This window comes from Periplaneta americana, chromosome 16, assembly GCF_040183065.1.
Source record: "Periplaneta americana isolate PAMFEO1 chromosome 16, P.americana_PAMFEO1_priV1, whole genome shotgun sequence".
Classification (NCBI taxonomy): Eukaryota; Metazoa; Arthropoda; class Insecta; order Blattodea; family Blattidae; genus Periplaneta; species Periplaneta americana.
In genome coordinates, this window is record NC_091132.1 from 12,828,750 (window position 1) to 12,848,941 (window position 20,192).

Below are 20,192 nucleotides of genomic sequence, written 5' to 3' on the forward strand. Positions count from 1 at the left end.
CCTGAGTTCGAGTACAGTAAACTGTCTCTGAAGGCCTGTGGTTCGAGATACTGTGAACTCGAGTGACTGAGCTAGAAGAACTGTGAACTGAGAACTGATAGTTCTGATTTGTAAATAGTGCTTTGTAAATATTAGTTAAGATTAACAGTTTATTGTTGTTCGTAATAGTCCAAGTAAATTGTCATTGCCGTCAGTGGAGTGCTATAACGAATACTGTGTTGAGTGAAAATCCTATTGTTGACGAGAGCGTTTAAGGTGAATTGTAGAAAGGAATTATTATTGTTGAGATAATAAAGTTACATTGTTGTTTAGTTTAAAAACGTCACAATATATATATATATATATATACACACACACACACACACAGACACACACACACATACGCAGTGAAGATGACGTTCAAAACGTCGCACCATGTAGACAAAAAATGTTCACGTATCTTAATTAAACTTCATTCTTTCAATATTCTTCCCAGATTGCATGCCTACGTGCATGGAAAATTGAACTGTGTAGATGCAGCTTTACTGTTTTGTAAACTATAGGTATCCTACAAGCAAAACTCAGCTCGAACTCCTCGCGGCGCTCATGCTATACTCCTCTTACCCCCCCCCCCCCCAGACCTTCAGTAGGCGTGAGAGCATGCTGGGAAAGGGAGCATACGTCATCTGCGCGATACAGTCACGCCCGCTGGTTTCTGCGCACTGTTTTCCCTTGTTTAATGCCTATAGTACCACCAAACATCGACGCGATTGGCAGTTATAAAAACCAAAGCAGCTTACGAAAACGTTCCTCAAACATATTTCTCTTTCAATGTCTAGTGGCACCTGAAACGGGCATTTTTGACCATTCGTTCCCCATTCCAAAAATACCGTATTTTCTCAAATACCCTGCGCACTTTTTTTAAAAATAGAAATAGATTTTCTCCCGCGCAATTCATAAGTTGGTAGCGCATCCCAGTATCTTCCCGCGCGGGTACTTCAATTGTTAACATTGTTAAGGCGTTTGGGTTAGCAGTACCTGTCGAAATTAAGGCCGTGAACCTACGTAGTGAATAGCAAGTCCGTATTAGCCTAGATCATAGAAGTATCATAGTTACTATTATGATCTAGGGTAATAGCTAATAAACGAAAATGCTTGCTTGATTGTTGACTTGTTCACTAAAAAAACATGGACGCCTCATCAGCAATTGAGGTTATGATATTTAAAGATGCTTTGGAAGAGAAATAATGAAAAATATAATGTAGATAAAACGTTAACTTTGAATATTGTAATTGTTAATACTTTCTTTACGATGTTTTAAATATCATTGTAATATATTAGTCCTTATCCTTTCCACAGAACTTCTAATGAAACAGCATTAGGACACTGCCCTCTTAATTCCGTGATATGGTGATATCATGGTTTTTTAGAAAAATAATCTGTGAAGAAGGCCATGATTCAAGCATACATGTCCAGAGCACCCTAGTGTGTAGTTTACAAGTCACCTAATTGCCAGTCACTATTGTGTAGTATGGACTTGAGTTTTGAGGTTCTGTAGTTTCTGTGTTATATTTTCAACGGATTCGTGATGCAAGGGCACGCATATCGCTTCCTCCTGTTGAAAAGAGTTTCAAAAACAGCATTTCCAATCAGCTGGACGTAACAGAGGACGGTTGTAGAGGAATGCTCGGGCGATGACGATGATGGTGATGAAAACATCGCAGAATGAAGAAATTAATAGTTATAAAAGGTATTTATTATAACAAACTACGTAGCATCATAGAAAATTATGGTAGGCTAGTGGATTTACTGTCGCTTATTATTAATATTGAAGGATCTCGGTAAATTGCCGATTAAGCAGGACAACTGGAGTAAATAATTATTCACTCGAGTACAATGAAATGCGTGCACATAAGATGGGTTTCAAATGCGTCCTGTCCTAGGATAAAATGAATTGTTTACTGAACTATATTTGTGTTTTGTGTTCGCGTAGGCTTCCGCGGCTGGTGTATATGGTCTCTGGATAAACTTCGGGGCTTATACCGCGTTGGCTTGGTGTTGGTGGCTGACGTTTCGACCGCTGTTTTGTGGTCATCTTCAGAGCTGAGCAAATTGGATAAAGAAATAGTGTGCTAGCTTGTATCACCGAAAGTCCTCCCCCCATTGAGACTCCTGTAGCCTATATGTACAAGCTCGCACGCTATTTCTTAATCCAATTTGCTCACCTCTGAAGATGACTATAACACAGTGGTCGAAATGTCAGCCACCAACACCAAGACAACACGGTATAAGCCCCGAAGTTTATCCAGAGACTATATTTGTGTTTATTTGTTTTTTTTTTTTATTTATCGTGAATACATGTTGAAATACATCTTGATTACACAACTTTTAACACTGTATCACTTCGGAATATGTATTATATGATTTTCTTGTGTTAAATTATATCGTACTTGGTTTACATGTTTCGACCTATTATGGGTCATCCTCAGACCCATAATAGATCGAAACATGTAAACTAGGTACGATAGAATTTAATCTTAAGAAAGTCATATAGGCCTAATACATAATTATTCCAAACATGTTGAAAGTTTTATTTTTGTATTTTTTTCTTTTTCCTCTTTGAAAAGTGGGATACGCGGCTTATTCGAGGGTATTTGAGGATATACATACTCACTTTAGACTTCTCTATTATTTTGAGCGAAGAGATTTTAGACACTGTATAAATTACTTGTCACAAATCAGTGGGAAGTTACTTGTGTGAAAGAATAGCAAGAGTGGCACAAGAACTAATGCTGCTGACAGCTCTTTTTAATGCAATTTTTCTTGCAACATTTACATACTAGTTTTTTTTTAAGTACTTAATGCTGACAGTAGTTCTTCAGACTCAATCTCACTAGTATATAATTTCTTTACGAAATTTACATAAAATAATTGTTTAATAATTGCTGTCTAAATGTATAATGTAGGTAAAAATATCTACCGGTAATTGTATAGACAACTTGTATTTGCCTGCATTTAATGCACCCTCTTTTTTGGACACTTTTAGGAAAAAACCTTTATCACTGAATATTAAAATAAATTTACAGTAAGTTATTTCAAATATAAAGTAATGCATAGGTTCTACTTTGATCATATACCTAAACTAACTAGGAAAGCATAGGCCTACCATTTAATCTTAGTCAAAACCCAGAAATTTATCTCCAGAGCTATATGAAGAGTCACTTAATCAGAATCAGAGTCCTCATACAATGTATTGTCCTAGGTACCATCCAGTGCATTACTAATGCCACATTTCTTAAATGATTTAACTACTCTGTCAGTTTTTACAGCATCCCACGAAGCTTTGACCCATTCACAAACTCAGTATCGGCATATGAGATGCATCATTTTTCAGACCCATTTTCAAAGGAAAAAAATTCCGTTTTATATGCGAGCAAAATAAGCTAATTCTGGTTCGCTACTTACTCATAGATCATTCCATGTAGACTTTGACATAACCACTGAAACTTTTAAGTTAATTTTTTGTGGATTGTGACAAGTAATAATTGTGATAATTTTATGGTTATTGGCATCTTACAACCAAATACTGATCCTCTGTAGTCTATATAATAGATTTTTAAATTTAAAGAATGGATAAAATTAAATGCCTTGAATTTATCATTTTATATGGTTGACTAAACTATGTTATGCAACTCACCATTCTTTTGTTTTGAAGGCAGCCATTGTTTCTTGTTTAATATTGGAGGAAATTAAATGTTCTTCATAGGTTCTCCAGTTTTTATGCTAAATATATTAATCACATTTACTTTAGCATAGTTAATAGGCGTTAATGTCACAATCGTCACACAAAACATGAATAATATTAATGAAATAATAATAATAATAATAATAATAATAATAACAATGTTTTTCATACATTTGGAATAATTAGGACATTTAACTTATATCACTCTATATAAAAATATGTATACAGTGAAACCTCTCCTTACGGATACCCCCAAGATACGGACACTCCTCATATACAGACAAATTTTTATGTCCCAACTGAAATAATATAGAAATAATGATAATTAAACTCTCGTTTACCGACACTCTCAGACACGGACACGGACAGCTGTTTCACAGTCCTAAAGCTTGCTTTACCTCCTGACTGCCGACAGAACTTTGTTTTCAAGATCTAATGTGTTACAAAAATGGAAAATTTAGTTTTGAGAACTAAATTCCTTAACATGAAAGAAGACAATAAGGGTCTCATAGGCTACCGCTAGCCCAGCCAGCTACCCCTTGTTAGCTGGAAGTGGGTGGATAAAGAGAATCATAAAATTTATAACCTGTCTGATTGGTCCAAAGTTTCTGCGATCATGAAATTGTATTCGACACATGATAGGATTAGTAGGATTTTTCTTTTCACTTCAGTCTATTGTTCTGTTTCGAGAGACATGGTACCTGAATGTAAAGGTTAAGTTGAAAACTGTAAATTATAGTACTGCATAACTGTAGACCTAGAATAAAATTGCATGGTACAGTACTGTATTTTCCTTTTTCGGTCTTATCTACTGTAGTTCAAAGTTGCAAAGAATTTACAGTAGTATACTGCATTTAGAATTAAACTACAGTAATACATTTCATTTAAAGAGTGAAGGGATACATAATGCATATTATAAATTTACTGTTAGATTGGGAAGCCTCCCTCCCAATAAAGGACACCTCCCAGATGCGGACAGATTGTTACGTCCCTTCGATGTCCGTAAATGAGAGATTTCACTGTATGTAGATATGGTATAAAAATAAAAAGTTCACAAATGTCACAACCGTCACATGTTAAAAAAAGTATTCAGTAGGCCTAATTATACAGAGCTAGGGCATCATATCTATCCTTATGTATTGCTATCGAATGTATCAGGAGAAAAATAAGTTGATATTACTTATCCCAAAAACTTCACAGAAATCTTGTCTTAAAGAACTCTTGTGGGAACTTAATGTCATGAAATGGTCACAACCATCACAAAAGAAGAAAAGTATGTTTTGTGGGATCTACAGTTTCTATGTATTGCAATGATTTTTTTAAGAGCTTCTGAAGGACTTTTGTAAACACTTACTTACTTACTTACAAATGGCTTTTAAAGAACCTGAAGGTTCATTGCCGCCCTCACATAAGCCCGCCATCGGTCCCTATCCTGTGCAAGATTAATCCAGTCTCTATCATCATATCCCACCTCCCTCAAATCCATTTTAATATTATCCTCCCATCTACGTCTCGGCCTCCCTAAAGGTCTTTTTCCCTCCGGTCTCCCAATTAACACTCTATATGCATTTCTGGATTCGCCCATACGTGCTACATGCCCGGCCCATCTCAAACGTCTGGATTTAATGTTCCTAATTATGTCAGGTGAAGAATACGATGCGTGCAGTTCTGTGTTGTGTAACTTTCTCCATTCTCCTGTAACTTCATCCTGCTTAGCCCCAAATATTTTCCTAAGCACCTTATTCTCAAACACCCTTAACCTATGTTCCTCTCTCAGAGTGAGAGTCCAAGTTTCACAACCATACAGAAGAACCGGTAATATAACTGTTTTATAAATTCTAACTTTCAGATTTTTGGACAGCAGACTGGACTATAGAAATAAATTTTTTAACAAATTTGAACATGCAGAAATTATCAAAAAGTATTTCCTTTCATGAATTATGCCACAACCGTCACAATGGAATGACTCTACTAACACAAAAGTTTTCTATTTTTACTGTGGAAAGTGGTGAATGAAAAACTGCGTGCTTGTTTACATTAATGTACGTTTTTATTTATTTTTTGTACAATTGGTAACATTTTTGAAAGCATTATAACTTGTACTTCAGCATTGTTGATGGTTTTCAGTTCTTGTACAGATGTGGAAATGGTTGGTCAGGGTTTGGTTGTAGCCAGTTGTCAGGAGAGTATGTAGTGCCATTCATGTCAACCACATGAAACGTGTATGCGTGTCGAGAATGTTCTGATTTGTTCACTTCACTGCGGTGCACAACCTGCCCGTGAATCAGCACACAAGTTCCTGCAATCCACACAAACAGTTCACAATTCAATCTCGAGTCGATTAAAAGAACATAAAAAAAAGTGGTGGTTATGTAAGTGTGCAACCAGGCCAGAAACCGGCACTGGTTTTGAAATAAATTCAGGTGCTGCTTTTAATATTTATGTTGAGTGGGTAGAAGCAGAGAAACGTGTTCAGTAGACTATGTTCATGCTTTTAAATTTGTTAAACCTGCATTATTTAAACTGTAGCTTCAGTCGTTTATTTTATTTAATTTCTACGTAATGTATAGTAGGCTAATTCTTTTTCGCCTTCCTCCTTCCGAAGTACTGAATTTGTACAGAAGTATCAAGTGTGGGTACTTTTTGAAAAGCTCTTAATGAGCTTTATTCAAAAATTAAAAAAAAAAAATATTGGTTGTTTCATTTAAAATAAGAGAGTTGGAGCTACTTCCGGTTAAACCGGAAGTAGAAAAAACTCCGTAATACCATTATTGAGTTCTTAGCATATGATTATCCTCACATACCAAGTTTCATATCACTGAACCGTATGCTTCAAAAGTTATTTAGGTGGTGCATTTATTATTCTAATATTCGATACACTTTTCTGTTTTCTTGACTTAGCAACACTGAATTTGTACAGAAGTATCAAGTGTGGGTAATTTTTGAAAAGCTCTTAATTAGCTTTATTCAAAGATAAAAAAATATATTGGGTGTTCCATTTGGAGTTACTTCCGGTTAAACCGGAAGTATAAAAAACTCTGTAATACCATTATTGAGTTCTTAGTATATGGTTATCCCCACATACGAAGGTTCATGTCACTGAACCGTATGCTTCAAAAGTTATTTAGGTGGTGCGGGACTTTCAACTAACTCTGTATATATAATGTAAGTTTCAAATTATAGTGTGTTAATTGGATTTTTCACAGCAATATGAAGCTTTAAATTCAGGTTTCTCAAAACTTTAAATTTTGAGTTGTTTTCTTTTTGAACTGGGCCATCGATATACCGTAAACTGGGGTTACTTTGAACACAGAGGAAACTTTGACCATTTTTTTCAGAAAATGATATTTAGGTTTCTACATGCTGCACTTGTTATAGATGGAGGTAAATTTGGTATGAGAATGATTTTATGATAATTTACCTCCATCTATAACAAATGCATCATATAGTAACCTAAATACGATTTTCTGAAAAAATGGTCAAAGTTTCTTCTGTGTTCAAAGTTTACGGTATTACAAGATTTTCAGTTTTAGTATCTGCATCTGATTGTGGAGGAATAGTGTATCATTCCATGCCTAGTTTATTTAAACACTAATATTTGTCTGCATGTTAGAATAGATACCAAGTTTTAAAGCACTGCCTGTTGTAAACATGGGACTCACCTTTACTGACTGGAACAGCCCGGAAATTGGACGTGGGGTAGCAAGGAGCTGGTGCGTCATAAATTAGAAGTTGTTCAGATTTTTCATCAGGATTCCTAATGAAGCGCCTGTGAACGCCGCCTTTGTGTGAACCAGGAGCAAACCATAGACATCCATTTTGTAAAGTTGCATCTTCTAGTGCTATCCAAAACCCAATTAGTTTGACAGGTTCCGTATGCAGGAAGCTAGCATCTTGATGTGATATGACTGAAATAAAACATCACTGTAATTATAAATATGACTTTTTCTGGGTCATATACAGGGTGATTAAAAATTTTTGATTCATTCATTGTACCTAAAGCACTCTGCTATTATCTATCCAAGGCAAAACCCGAACTAGAACAAAACAATATGACGTCACTGACTGATGTGGTTTGTTGAAAGCTATAAAATATAGTTCCATAAATATTTCTATCTATATGTGAGTAATGCCAGGCTTGTGTTACCAGTAGCTTCTTGTTACTTATGCATGTAATGCACACACGTCTATTTCTGTCCATGTCAAAGTACAACTGAAAACATTTTTTTAAATATACAGTATGTTGAAACCCTTCATGGATTAATATAATAAACTCTTCCAAGTAGGTTATGTATATATGCAGACTCCCCTTGCGTATAGAAATCGACTTTTCACATTGTTCAGTTTATCGGATATGACATAAGCATTTCCATGGCAACCAAAAAAAAATCATTTCATTGTCTTCTGTTAGTATAAATCGAATATAGACGTTACGCGTCAAAATATATCGTTAAATGTCTGGAAAGGTCAGTGGAGAACAAAAAATGAATCGTTAGTTGTACAATAAACTCACAGCTCACATAAAGTGACTATAATAAAGTCATGTACATTAGAATGGCTTCGAAATGTAATCAGAATGGACAATAGAAGAATGGTGAAGAAGTTACTAGAATAGAAACCAGGAGCAAGAAGAAAAGAAAGATTAAAAATAAGATGGTTGGATGGTGTTCAATCATATCTGAGAGAAGTAGACACCAAAAGATGGTGAATAAAAGCACTGGATAGATAACACTGGGCATGTATTGTGAGAGATATTGAGCCCAAACTTTAAGGGCTTTAGCTCTAGAGAAGAAGGAGGAGGAGAAGAAGAAGAAGAAGAAGAAGAAGAAGAAGAAGAAGAAGAAGAAGAAGAAGAAGAAGAAGAAGAAAAGGAAGGAGTCAGAATTTTCTTAAGCTTCTATTTCTAGCAATGACAGATATAGCATGTTATTATGTATCTTAAACATATGCATTGTATTATCCATTTGGAAATAAACAAAAAATGTCATACAAACTAATTGTCTAAACGGCTTAGTTGCAGAGTTCTTCACAATGGGAGAATACAAGATTTCTAATAGGGAACGTACCGACATGAGTCTTATTTTGGGGACACCTGATTTAATTCATGTTCTGCTGCCTGTATGAATGCTGTACATTATCCCAAACATTTGGATATGAAATTTCCAGGACGATGGATTGAGAGGAATGGACCTGTTCCATGGCCAGCAAGATCTCCCGATCTCACACCGTGTGATTTCTTTTGTTATTCGGTTATCTAAAGAGTCTGGTGTATGCTGAAAGACATTTCACCCGAGACCACTTATGGCAGTAAATTGTAGAGATATATGTTGGGATTCGGAATTCTGCTTTTTTCTTGCAAAATCAAAGAGTTTATGGCACAGACGGACAAGTCTATGTTGTGATTGTAATGGTGAACATTTTGAACACCTGCTATGATATGGCAATAAACATTTTCGTGGTCAGGAACGACATCTTTCATTGATATCTTCTCTCTCTCTCTCTCTCTCTCTCTCTCTCTCTCTCTCTCTCTCTCTCTCTCATATCTCTATAACTAAATCGTACAGACAGTTCATATGACATTTTTTATTTATTTTAAAATGTACCTATAATACAATCCATATCCATTTTGAATCTTGCGTACACCACTTTTAACACTTGAATATAATTAATTGATGAACTAGTGGACTTACTCGTGTTAAATATGTAATATTTGTCCGGCTTACAGCTGTTTCAGTGCATCACGCACCGTCAGCAGAGCCTACTAGATATCGCGGCGTCATCTCGAACTTCTCTGCCTGTTAGGAGGGTGTGTTTTATTGTTGGAATGTGTTGGAGTGTGGAGTTGAATAGTGTGTGTGTACTGAAATTGATCTGTGTGTTGAGGATTTGATCGGGGTGTGTTTTAGCGTGTTTGTATATTTCGTATTGTTCTAGTGTGTTGAGTTTTTGGTTCTTGGGTTGTGTGTGTATACGACCACACAGGTGTATACAAACTCACATGTAATAGTTGCGACAAGTTCTACATAGGACAGACAGGCAGATCATTCCAAACTCGCTACAAAGAACACATTAAAGCTATAACCAGAGGACACAATACATCTACATACGCCGATCACATAACCAATACTAACCATACATACAATAACATAAATACGGACATGGAAATCCTACACACACAACCCAAGAACCAAAAACTCAACACACTAGAACAATACGAAATATACAAACACACTAAAACATACCCTGATCAAATCCTCAACACACAGATCAATTTCAGTACACACACACTATTCGACTCCACACTCCAACACATTCCAACAATAAAACACACCCTCGTAACAGGCAGAGAAGTTCGAGATGACGCCGCGATCTAGTAGGCTCTGATGATGGTGCGTGATGCACTGAAACAGCTGTAAGCCGGACAAATATTACATATTTAACACGAGTAAGTCCACTAGTTCATTAATTAATTACAATCCATATGTTTAAGGTACGCAATAACGGAATACCCTGATATATCCTGTGTTTTAATATTGACACAAACATTAAACATACCTTCACTGCCCAAACCTGGGTTCTTGTAGATGTACATACTCTGTACAACGACAGGGTCCACCAAACCCAACTGGAAACATGTTTCTTTAACCTTCTCACAGAATGTGTACTTCTTGAAGACAGGATTCAGCCAGTGAAGAGCGTGCCCCACTTTATTGAGGGATATCTTTGGTTCCGCCACCAATTCTCCATTTTCCCCCACTGCATCGGCTTCAAAGAAGTAGCTGATTTTGTCACTGCTCTCCAAGAAGTATTTATCTTTGGCCTGTAACATACAGATTAACTAAAATACTGGCTTTCCACATTTGAAAGCTTTGTCTGTTGTGTGTCCATATGGTATTTGTGGTCACAATCAATGAATCAATGAAGCAATCAGTCAGTATCTATAGAGAGTCTAATTTTTAAAGTCTGGTGATTCTGATTGGCATATTCAGCCATATCGAGAAATGTCAAGAAGACAGCTTGCAGGAGACAATGCTTCAACAGCAAAGAATAAGAAGTTCTAAGATACTAATGACTTACTTACTTACAAATGGCTTTCAAGGAACCCGAAGGTTCATTGCCGCCCTCACATAAGCCCGCCATTGGTCCCTATCCTGTGCAAGATTAATCCAGTCTCTATCATCATACCCCACCTCCCTCAAATCCATTTTAATATTATCCTCCCATCTACGTCTCGGCCTCCCTAAAGGTCTTTTTCCCTCCGGTCTCCCAACTAACACTCTATATGCATTTCTGGATTCGCCCATACGTGCTACATGCCCTGCCCATCTCAAACGTCTGGATTTAATGTTCCTAATTATGTCAGGTGAAGAATACAATGCGTGCAGAAGATACTAGTGACTTAAAAGATAATTTTTCACGTTACTTCAACATAATTCTGCTATAATTGTTTATATTACTTTTACTTTATAATTGTAGCAAGTAACTTACATGAAATATATTTTCATGAATATTAAATTATTGCTTTCATATAAAAGTGTATCTGAAGTTTAAAAATATCCATTTAGGCCTACAGGAAACTACAAAAAATCCATAATAATTATCTTTATATTAGTTAATTAGCTCGATCACCAAACAATGACCATTTTCATTTCTTAGCACGTTAATTTTGCACTAATTAAGTGAACTGCAATATGCTGCCATCTAGTGAGCAAAAGTTCGATTCTTGCCGTGAGTAGAGTGTTATCGTCATTCTAGCGGCTTCGTACTTCACCCTTGTCTTGCTTTCAGACATTCAAATAAAGAAAATCTCATCCAGAGAATTGGCGTCTGGAAAGGATCCCAAAATCCTGGCTGCGTTTCCACGTTGGATGGCTATTCCTATTCGTTGCCGTAGATAATTGGTGCAGTGAGGGTCTCCAGTAACAGTCACCAAACTTTGCCAATTTCGGAAACCAGGTCTTTTGCTTCTTTACACCAGGAGCCTATTGTTTCGACAGCAAAGACGATGAAGATGTAATTGTCTACTAGATGCACGTATTTACGACGTTTACTGCGTACGGCAGATTCTGCTGCAGAGCTTGCGATTTTAGAAGTTGATGGCAAGTGGGATGGAGCTAAGGTATCCACGCATGTCGTATCCCACATTAGCAATTTTCCTCTGCTCCACGGTTAATCCATCAGGGCGCTTTCCATCCGTGCGACTAATCCCAGAGGGTTCTAAAATAGCAGGGATACCAGAAGATGTTAATGCTCTCTTGATTATGTTGTTAATTGCAGAATGTCTAAAAAACGTCCTGTATCCTGTTGTATTTTTCATTGCTGCACAAAATTTGTTTTAGTACTGCACATATTGGTTTTATTGCTGGACGAATTATGTATGATTGCACACTAAAAAGCCCTGGATAGCAGGATTATCCCCCAGCCATTACAGTTGGTTTCCGTAATCAGTTGGATTTTGCAACCTGTCATAGCTCCATAACTACATCACGTTGCTGGGTAGCACCGGTCACATACACTGACCAAAATTTCATAAGGACTCGAACCAGCGCCCATTCCGTAATGCATGATGCCTTAAACCACGAAGCTACGTTGCATGACTTATATTTCTATTATTCAATGGTGTAAGTGAATATGACTGATGACTTTGGTCGGAAAACGAATCACAATTACGCGTGTTAACTTCACCATTAATTTTTGGTAGGTTATTTTACATCTTAAGTTATTTAGCGTCTGAATGAGATGAAGGTGATAATGCTGGTGAAATGAGTCCGGGGTCCAGCACCGAGAGTTAACCAGCATTTGCTCATATTGGGTTGAGGAAAAACCCTGGAAAAACCTGAACCAGATAACTTGCCCCGATCGGGAATCGAAACCGGGCCATCTGGTTTCTCGGCCAGACGCGCTAACCGTTACTCCACAGGTGTGGAAAATAATGGAATAAGACAGACTGTTACAGTAAACGGAGAGCGCTACTACAGTATGTTACAGAACTTCGTCATCCCTAGACTGAGGAATCACGATATGGGAAACATAATTTTCATGCAAGATGGCGCTCCGTCCCATATCTTTATCCCTGCAAAACAATCAATTACGCAGATGTTTGGCGATCGTGTCATCAGTAGGCACGTTTCAGCTATGTGGCCTCTGCGATCTCCAGATTTCAATGTGACCGACTTTTGGTTGTGGGGTTACCTTAAAGAACGAGTTTTCCTGACACATCCAACAACCCTACTGCAACTGAAAGATGCCATCTCGTAAGAAATTGCCAATATTCCAAGACATTATCTGCAAAATGCTGCGCATGGTGTCGCAGACAGAATGATGTACGTTGAACAAGAGAACGGCGGACATCTCCCCAGTGTTTTGTAAATCCCGTTGTTTGCTCAACACTGTGATGTTTTTGTTTTTTCCCTATCTCAAACATTATAATATTTATGGCGGTTTAATATTTGAACTGACTTTTGAAATACCCTATATATTCATAAAAGAGAATTACATTTAAACAAAACGACAAAAGTCCTGAGTCGAAGCATAGAAGTAGCCGCCACTGCCACAAACCAGCAGACTTTGTTTCGTTAAATATATCATCATCATCATCATCATCATCATCATCATCATCATCATCTAAAGAAGTATAAGGCCAATGGCCTGTTACTGTCTCAGTGAGAGTCCACCTTTTCTTTGGACGGCCCAAAGATTTCTTCTCTTGGGGACGGTATTGAAACATTGGACATAGTTTTTCCACTGCAGCTGGTACTTGTTTATGAACTGTGGGACTGGTTGTAATTGGAGTTCTTCCATGATATCTTCATTTCTTTTGCTGTCCAAGCGAGTATAACCTACTGTTTGTCAGAGTGGATATGTCGCATGATCGTCGAAATCACGTGACAATTACTGACTTAACGGGACCCTTTTCTTTAAATTATTTTAAACATTTGTATAATATTACGTATACTCCAAATTCCGTACAAAAATATTTTCACAAAACAGCCTAACGCCCAGCCACTGGCTTTTACAGAGGGGCCAGTAGAAATGGGTGGGGAAACTGGCATGCGACATTAGCACTGGACAATAGTGTTGCTCTCATAAATTTCATTTCACAGGCTGTTATTCTGCTGATATCAGTACTTCTCTTTGTTCATGCTTCACTTACGAAACATGGTAGACGTACAGGTCTAGCTAAGGTTTTATACACACGCATTCTTGTGTGTCGCTGTACTAGAGAAGGCTTCATAATTTTGTTATTTGGGTCGCCTAGAATCAAACTGCACTTTCTCCAAATTGTGAAATATGGGAGTAAGGTATGTTTCAGTGCAGAAAATTGCAAGGAATGTGATATAAACTACTCGTTTGCAGTTAAACTGGAATTTATGTCTTTGTATTAGTAGTACAATCACCGTTTAGAGCAGCGGTGATCAAAGCGGGTGTCGTGATTATATTGTGTAATCACAGACATTCAAACGGGTACGAGGAGTTTCCTGTACGTTGCTGTGTGTTTCATTCACGTACTGAAGGCAAGCAGTGGCGGTATCATGTTGCTCTACAAACTCTGTCTCTACAAGCAGTAAGAGGTGGTTTCGTAAAGAATGAGAAGGAGAACTTTTTTGTTGTTCTGTCGGACAAAATGTAAATATGTTTACTTTGCTCAACGGTTCAATTAGGAGTATATAGAAACATTAATTGCCACGCTGAATAATGTATTATTATTATTATTATTATTATTATTATTATTATTATTATTATTATTATTATTATTGACTACTAAGTATGTGTTTTTATAATTCTTCTGTACGTGCATGAATATTGATATTTTTAGATCTTCTCCCTAGAAGAATAAAAATTATTAGGTTTTATCTCAATTTTAATCTTCTTAATCTTTAGATGAGCGTAACTATATTTATTAGTTATTCATTTAATAATAATAATAATAATATTGTAGAAAAACTGATTCAATATTATGTGCCAACGAACTGTTAAACGCCAGGAATTGACATGTCTTAAATCATAGCCAGGAAGAGAAAGATGACATAAATAAATGTAAGGAAGTCAGCTACCTAATGGGGTTTGAAATATCTCGTACTCTAAAGTCTTTTAATAGAACAGAATTTCTCAAAAGAGTAATGATTAAAATAGCTTAAATAACTCGTTCATAAGAAGTTTTTAATTTTGAAAAACTGCGAATTTCTCGACCAAGTATCGAGAGATGAATTTAGAAAATTCCTGATTATATTCAAGAGGAAGGTTAAAAAAAGAAAGAAGAAAAATCGTATATTATTCACTGGCTCTTGATGACAGCAGTGACATTACTGATACAGCAAAGCTTGAGATTTTTATCTGCGGGATTAATCAAGATATTAGTACAGGAACCACCACTGGTTGTAGTTTTCATGCCAAGTACCTTTCCTCCGTCTCCTTACTTAATAGGCTGTCTGTCGCATGTAATCACTGCAGCTCGAGTTTTGGTCACCGCTGGTTTAGAGTCTAACTGCACTAGTTTTTCGTCTTTTCTGAGAAATAAAGTGCAGTTTGATTCTAAGCGACTGAATTATTCCCATTTTTTTATTGAGCAAGCAATATTGTACATACAGATGTATGTATTTATTTACACTGCAAGTGGGCAAGCACCCGGTGGCAGTGGTATACACAATAAAATGATAAGCAATACACAATAAATTTACAATAAACAATGCAATTTTATGCACAATACAATAAGAATACACAATATAATTTAACGCAATAATAATAAAAAAACATAAATAAAATACCTAATTTTACATTACAACCTACATAATTATGTATAGGACCTACATAAGTTTCAATAGTCTTTCACTTTACTCTCATCTCATTCCCTGTAGTGGCACTATGACGCATTTCACTGACACTTTAGCACACATTTCACTGACACTATAGAACACATTTTATTGACGCTATAAATTATCACTGATCGGAACTGTTCACTGCACTGTAAAACCATAACTTCACTGACTCACCTCGCTTCACTGATACAACAGTTCAGATAAGTCAAATAATTACACCCTTATGCATACTTATAAACAGAACTACATTTAAACTAAACATTTCTAGTCTAAGGCCCTCTTACACGCTATTTTTAAATAATTTACAATTCAAACCAAGGGAGTAACTCGTCAGGCTAAATAAATACATGTCACCTTAAAAAATTAAATGTTAAATGTCACCTTAATTTTAATTTGCACTTTATACACACCTTTTTTTAATTATTCTTGAATCTCCTTGAGGAAAGACAGCCCTCAAAGACCGCTGCAGGTAGGTCATTCCAATCATTTATAGTTCTATTTAAAAATGAGAATTTACCTACATCCGTTTTCTGTTTCCTACATTTGATTTTAAAATCATGATCGTTCCTACCATAGTACGTTGGCTTTTCTAACCGAGCCGTTATGTCTACCCATGCTTTCTGACCTAGATGTGCTCTATACAATGATGTTATTCTAGTTTTCCTACGTCTGTTTTCCAAAGTTTCCCATTTAAGTTCTTTTATCGTTTTATTTCCATCTTCTCTTTTACATTTAACAAATTTTTTATTGTACTTGCAAATTTTAGAAGATATTTTATCTGTTTCGCCAAAAATTCATGAAGTAAAACTTTTTCTGACTCTCAAAGCGCCACTGGAAAGAGGCCGATACACTAGCCACTGCTGAAGGAAGTGCGTGAGAAAGTATGTGCACAGTAAATTAGCACGTGAGGAGTTAGCGTGTTAATTGAGGTCAGGTTGTTGCCTTCACTTGCCTGCTGAGCCTCTGTGGTGCTGAACACAGCTTTCCGAGATTCGTCAGGGATGTTCTGCGTCAGTGCCTCTCCTTCCTTCCGCAGCTCCTCGACCTCCTTCTCTGTCAGGAAGTCCTCCAGCACCAGATATCCATCTTGCAGGAACTGCAAGGAAACAAAATACACAGTCAGCTTCCAATATTTCTTTGAAGCTACTGCATTTCTATTCATACATGCTATCCAGAACATAGCGACATCACATCCCAAATAATTTCATGTCAACTCGTCTTCCTTTGTCCCATTTGTCAGTTGGTCATCCTTTGTTATAGTTGTCAACTTGACTTCCTTGCCAGTACTTATTGCTGCTAATATTCATCCTATCTATTCCCAAGAAACTAGTTCGATTAATTAAAATGTGTCTCAGTGAAACTTACAGCAGATTCCGTATAAGTAGGTCAGTTTCTATCTGATGCTTTTCTAATTCACTGCGGGCTAAAGCAGGGAGATGCACTATCACCTATACTTTTTAACTTCGCTCTAGAATATGCCATTAGGAAAGTTTAGGATAACACATAGGGTTTGGAATTGAACGGGATACATCAGCTGCTTGTCTATGCGGATGACGTGAATATGATAGGAGAAAATCCACAAACGATTAGGGAAAACGCGGAAATTCTACTTGAAGCAAGTAAAGCGATCGGTTTGGAAGTAAATCCCGAAAAGACAAAGTATATGATTATGTCGCGTGATCAGAATACTGTACGAAATGGAACTATAAAAGTTGGAGATTTATCCTTCAAAGAGGTGGAAAAATTCAAATATCTTGGAGCAACAGTAACAAATATAAATGACACTCGGGAGGAAATTAAACGAAGAGTAAATATGGAAAATGCCTGTTATTATTCGGTTGAGAAGCTTTTGTCTTCTAGTCTGCTGTCAAAAAATCTGAAAGTTAGAATTTATAAAACAGTTATATTACCGGTTGTTCTGTATGGCTGTGAAACTTGGACTCTCACTTTGAGAGAGGAACAGAGATTGAGGGTTTTTGAGAATAAGGTTCTTAGGAAAATATTTGGGGCTAAGAGGGATGAAGTTACAGGAGAATGGAGAAAGTTACACAATGCAGAGCTGCACGCATTGTATTCTTCACCTGACATAATTAGGAACATTAAATCCAGACGTTTGAGATGGGCAGGGCATGTAGCACGTATGGGCGAATCCAGAAATGCATATATAGTGTTAGTTGAGAGGCCAGAGGGGAAAATACCTTTGGGAAGGCCGAGACGTAGATGGGAGGATAATATTAAAATGGATTTGAGGGAGGTGGGATATGATGGTAGAGACTGGATTAATCTTGCTCAGGATAGGGACCAATGGCGGGCTTATGTGAGGGCGGCAATGAACCTCCGGGTTCCTTAAAAGCCAGTAAGTAAGTAATATTCATCCTATCTGATTACACGAGCCTGGCTCTTACGGTAGTGGCTAGAAATAGTTTTGTTTTATAAATTTAATTTGTACTCACTAGCTAGCTAGTTAAATAAATAAATAAATAAATTAGAAGAAATAAGTTTTTTCGAATAAAAATTTATTTGCGTTTCTTCAATTCTAGGAGCTGTTAATTCCATTTCAACAATTAACATAAAACCAGATCGAATTCCGTTTTTTTTTTCATAGTTTGGTCCACACATATGGAGTAAAGGTTAGCGCGTCTGGACGTGAAACCAGGTGGCCCGGGTTCGATTCCCGGTCGGGGCAAGTTGCCTGGCTGAGGTTTTTTTCCGGGGTTTTCCCTCAAACCGATATGAGCAAATGCTGGATAACTTTCGGTGCTGGACCCCGGACTCATTTCACCGACATTATCACCTTCATCACATTCAGACGCTATATAACCTAAAATGTTGATAAAGCGTCGTAAAATAACCAACTAAAATTAAAAAAAATCATAGTTTGGAGCAGACAAATACGGATGAACATAGTATATTTGGTGCTGCTACTTACCATTTCAGCGAAAACATTGTTAGAATGATCTTATGAGCAGGCATTATAAGCAGCCATCGGATGCGTTAAGGCAGACGGTGTTTTAAATCAATTGATAATAATTGACAGCAAGTCAAAGCCTATTAATTTAATCCACCTGGCCAATTACGTAAAATACGTCTTCCAATTATTATTGTTTATACTATACATACGTTACTAATCGTGATGGGATTAAAGACTATGGTGAAGGCAGATGCCGGACGAATTCTGTGCGATTCTGCGGAATGACGCTAGGGAGCATGTGGCAATATACAATAATATTTACATTTCTAAAGTTTCGGGTTTGCATAACAATGAAAATAATCAAGAGACCATCAGTGCTTAGAAGAAATCGCATAATAATAAAAATAATAATTATGATAGTGACAATAATAACAATGAAATAAAAATAATAATAATAATAATAATAATAATAATAATAATAATAATAATAATAATAAGGATAAATGACAATGATGATACGATGAAATAATAATAATAATAATAATAATAATAATAATAATAATAATAATCATTATAACAGAAACAAGAATAACAATAATAATAACAATAAGAATAAGAAGTTATAATAATAATAATCATCATCATCATCATCATAATCATAATAACAATAACCATCTTTTATTCTCTCTAATTATAATGATGGATTTGTGAAAGGATCTGCTCGATTTCGTAATTTTGCCCTTCCTTTTGCAGAAGTGTTCCCATTTCGCATTCAGCATTTTATCAGTTTTGAAACAAAAAAGTATCTTATGTCAGAACCTTTGGTCCTTTGATAATAATATTAATTGTTACATCCGTGCAGAGCGCAATAGGCCTAATTGCTCATGCTGATATGCCGTTGCATAACAGAACGACACATCCAATTGTTAACGCAGTATAATAATGATGGTGGTACCTAATAATAATAATAATAATAATAATAATAATAATAATAATAATAATATACACAACATTTTAAATACTGATAATGTGAATTGTAAATAATTTTAATAATAATCCACCCCCCTTTGACAAAATTCTGCGTAATGTTATATCCATATGCACTACACTATATTTTGAAACTCACCAGAAATTCATAAAAGGAAATTTTAAGAAGGAAAAAAAATGGATATACGTACGTATTTTAATAAATGGCATGATATTTAATTTAACAGTGTAACATCAGATTCAGTTAATAAATATTTTAGGAGTTTTTGTCTTATACTTGAGATAATTTCATTTAAAATATACCAGTTTAATGGTCATCTTGGAGCATTCTTGTGTCGTGTCATTAAAATCCGGAATAATTGCTTATAAGCTTATAACAATAGTTGTTAAACTAGAGCTGTATATCTTGTCATACTTAAAGCCTTTACTTGAATCTATAACTCCCACCATGCTTTGAAGTTTGATTTATGCGTCTTAGGTAGTTACGACTGTACGTAACTCAACTGTAACAGAACGCGCAATGCAAACGAAGGTACAATTCGAAAGAATCTCCAAACTTAAAAAACGGAGCAATGAACTCGTGCCTTCAGGGACAGTGTGTACATTAACATAGGAGCAGCCGGTCGCGTGGGGCAAGTCCATCAGCGAGACGATCCAGGTAAAGTACAGTATCATCCTGTTTTCCTAATAAGGAATACAACCATTCAGCACTTTATACGCATGACTTAATTACTACGTTTACGAAATTTAGTTG

General features: G+C 36.2%; 1 protein-coding gene across 1 annotated transcript in view; it reads right to left on the reverse strand.

The window, feature by feature from the left end:
- Positions 1-5,751: 5,751 nt before the first annotated feature.
- The window catches only part of Phyhd1 (Phytanoyl-CoA dioxygenase domain containing 1), a 47,533-nt gene continuing 33,092 nt past the window's right edge, over positions 5,752-20,192 (reverse strand). The window contains exons 2-5 of the mRNA XM_069812828.1: positions 16,493-16,636; positions 10,280-10,544; positions 7,387-7,632; positions 5,752-6,023 (exon numbers count right to left, since the gene is read on the reverse strand). Of these exons, the coding sequence (XP_069668929.1) occupies positions 5,848-6,023; positions 7,387-7,632; positions 10,280-10,544; positions 16,493-16,636 (831 nt within the window). The 3' untranslated portion in view covers positions 5,752-5,847. The remainder of the gene's footprint in view (positions 6,024-7,386; positions 7,633-10,279; positions 10,545-16,492; positions 16,637-20,192) is intronic.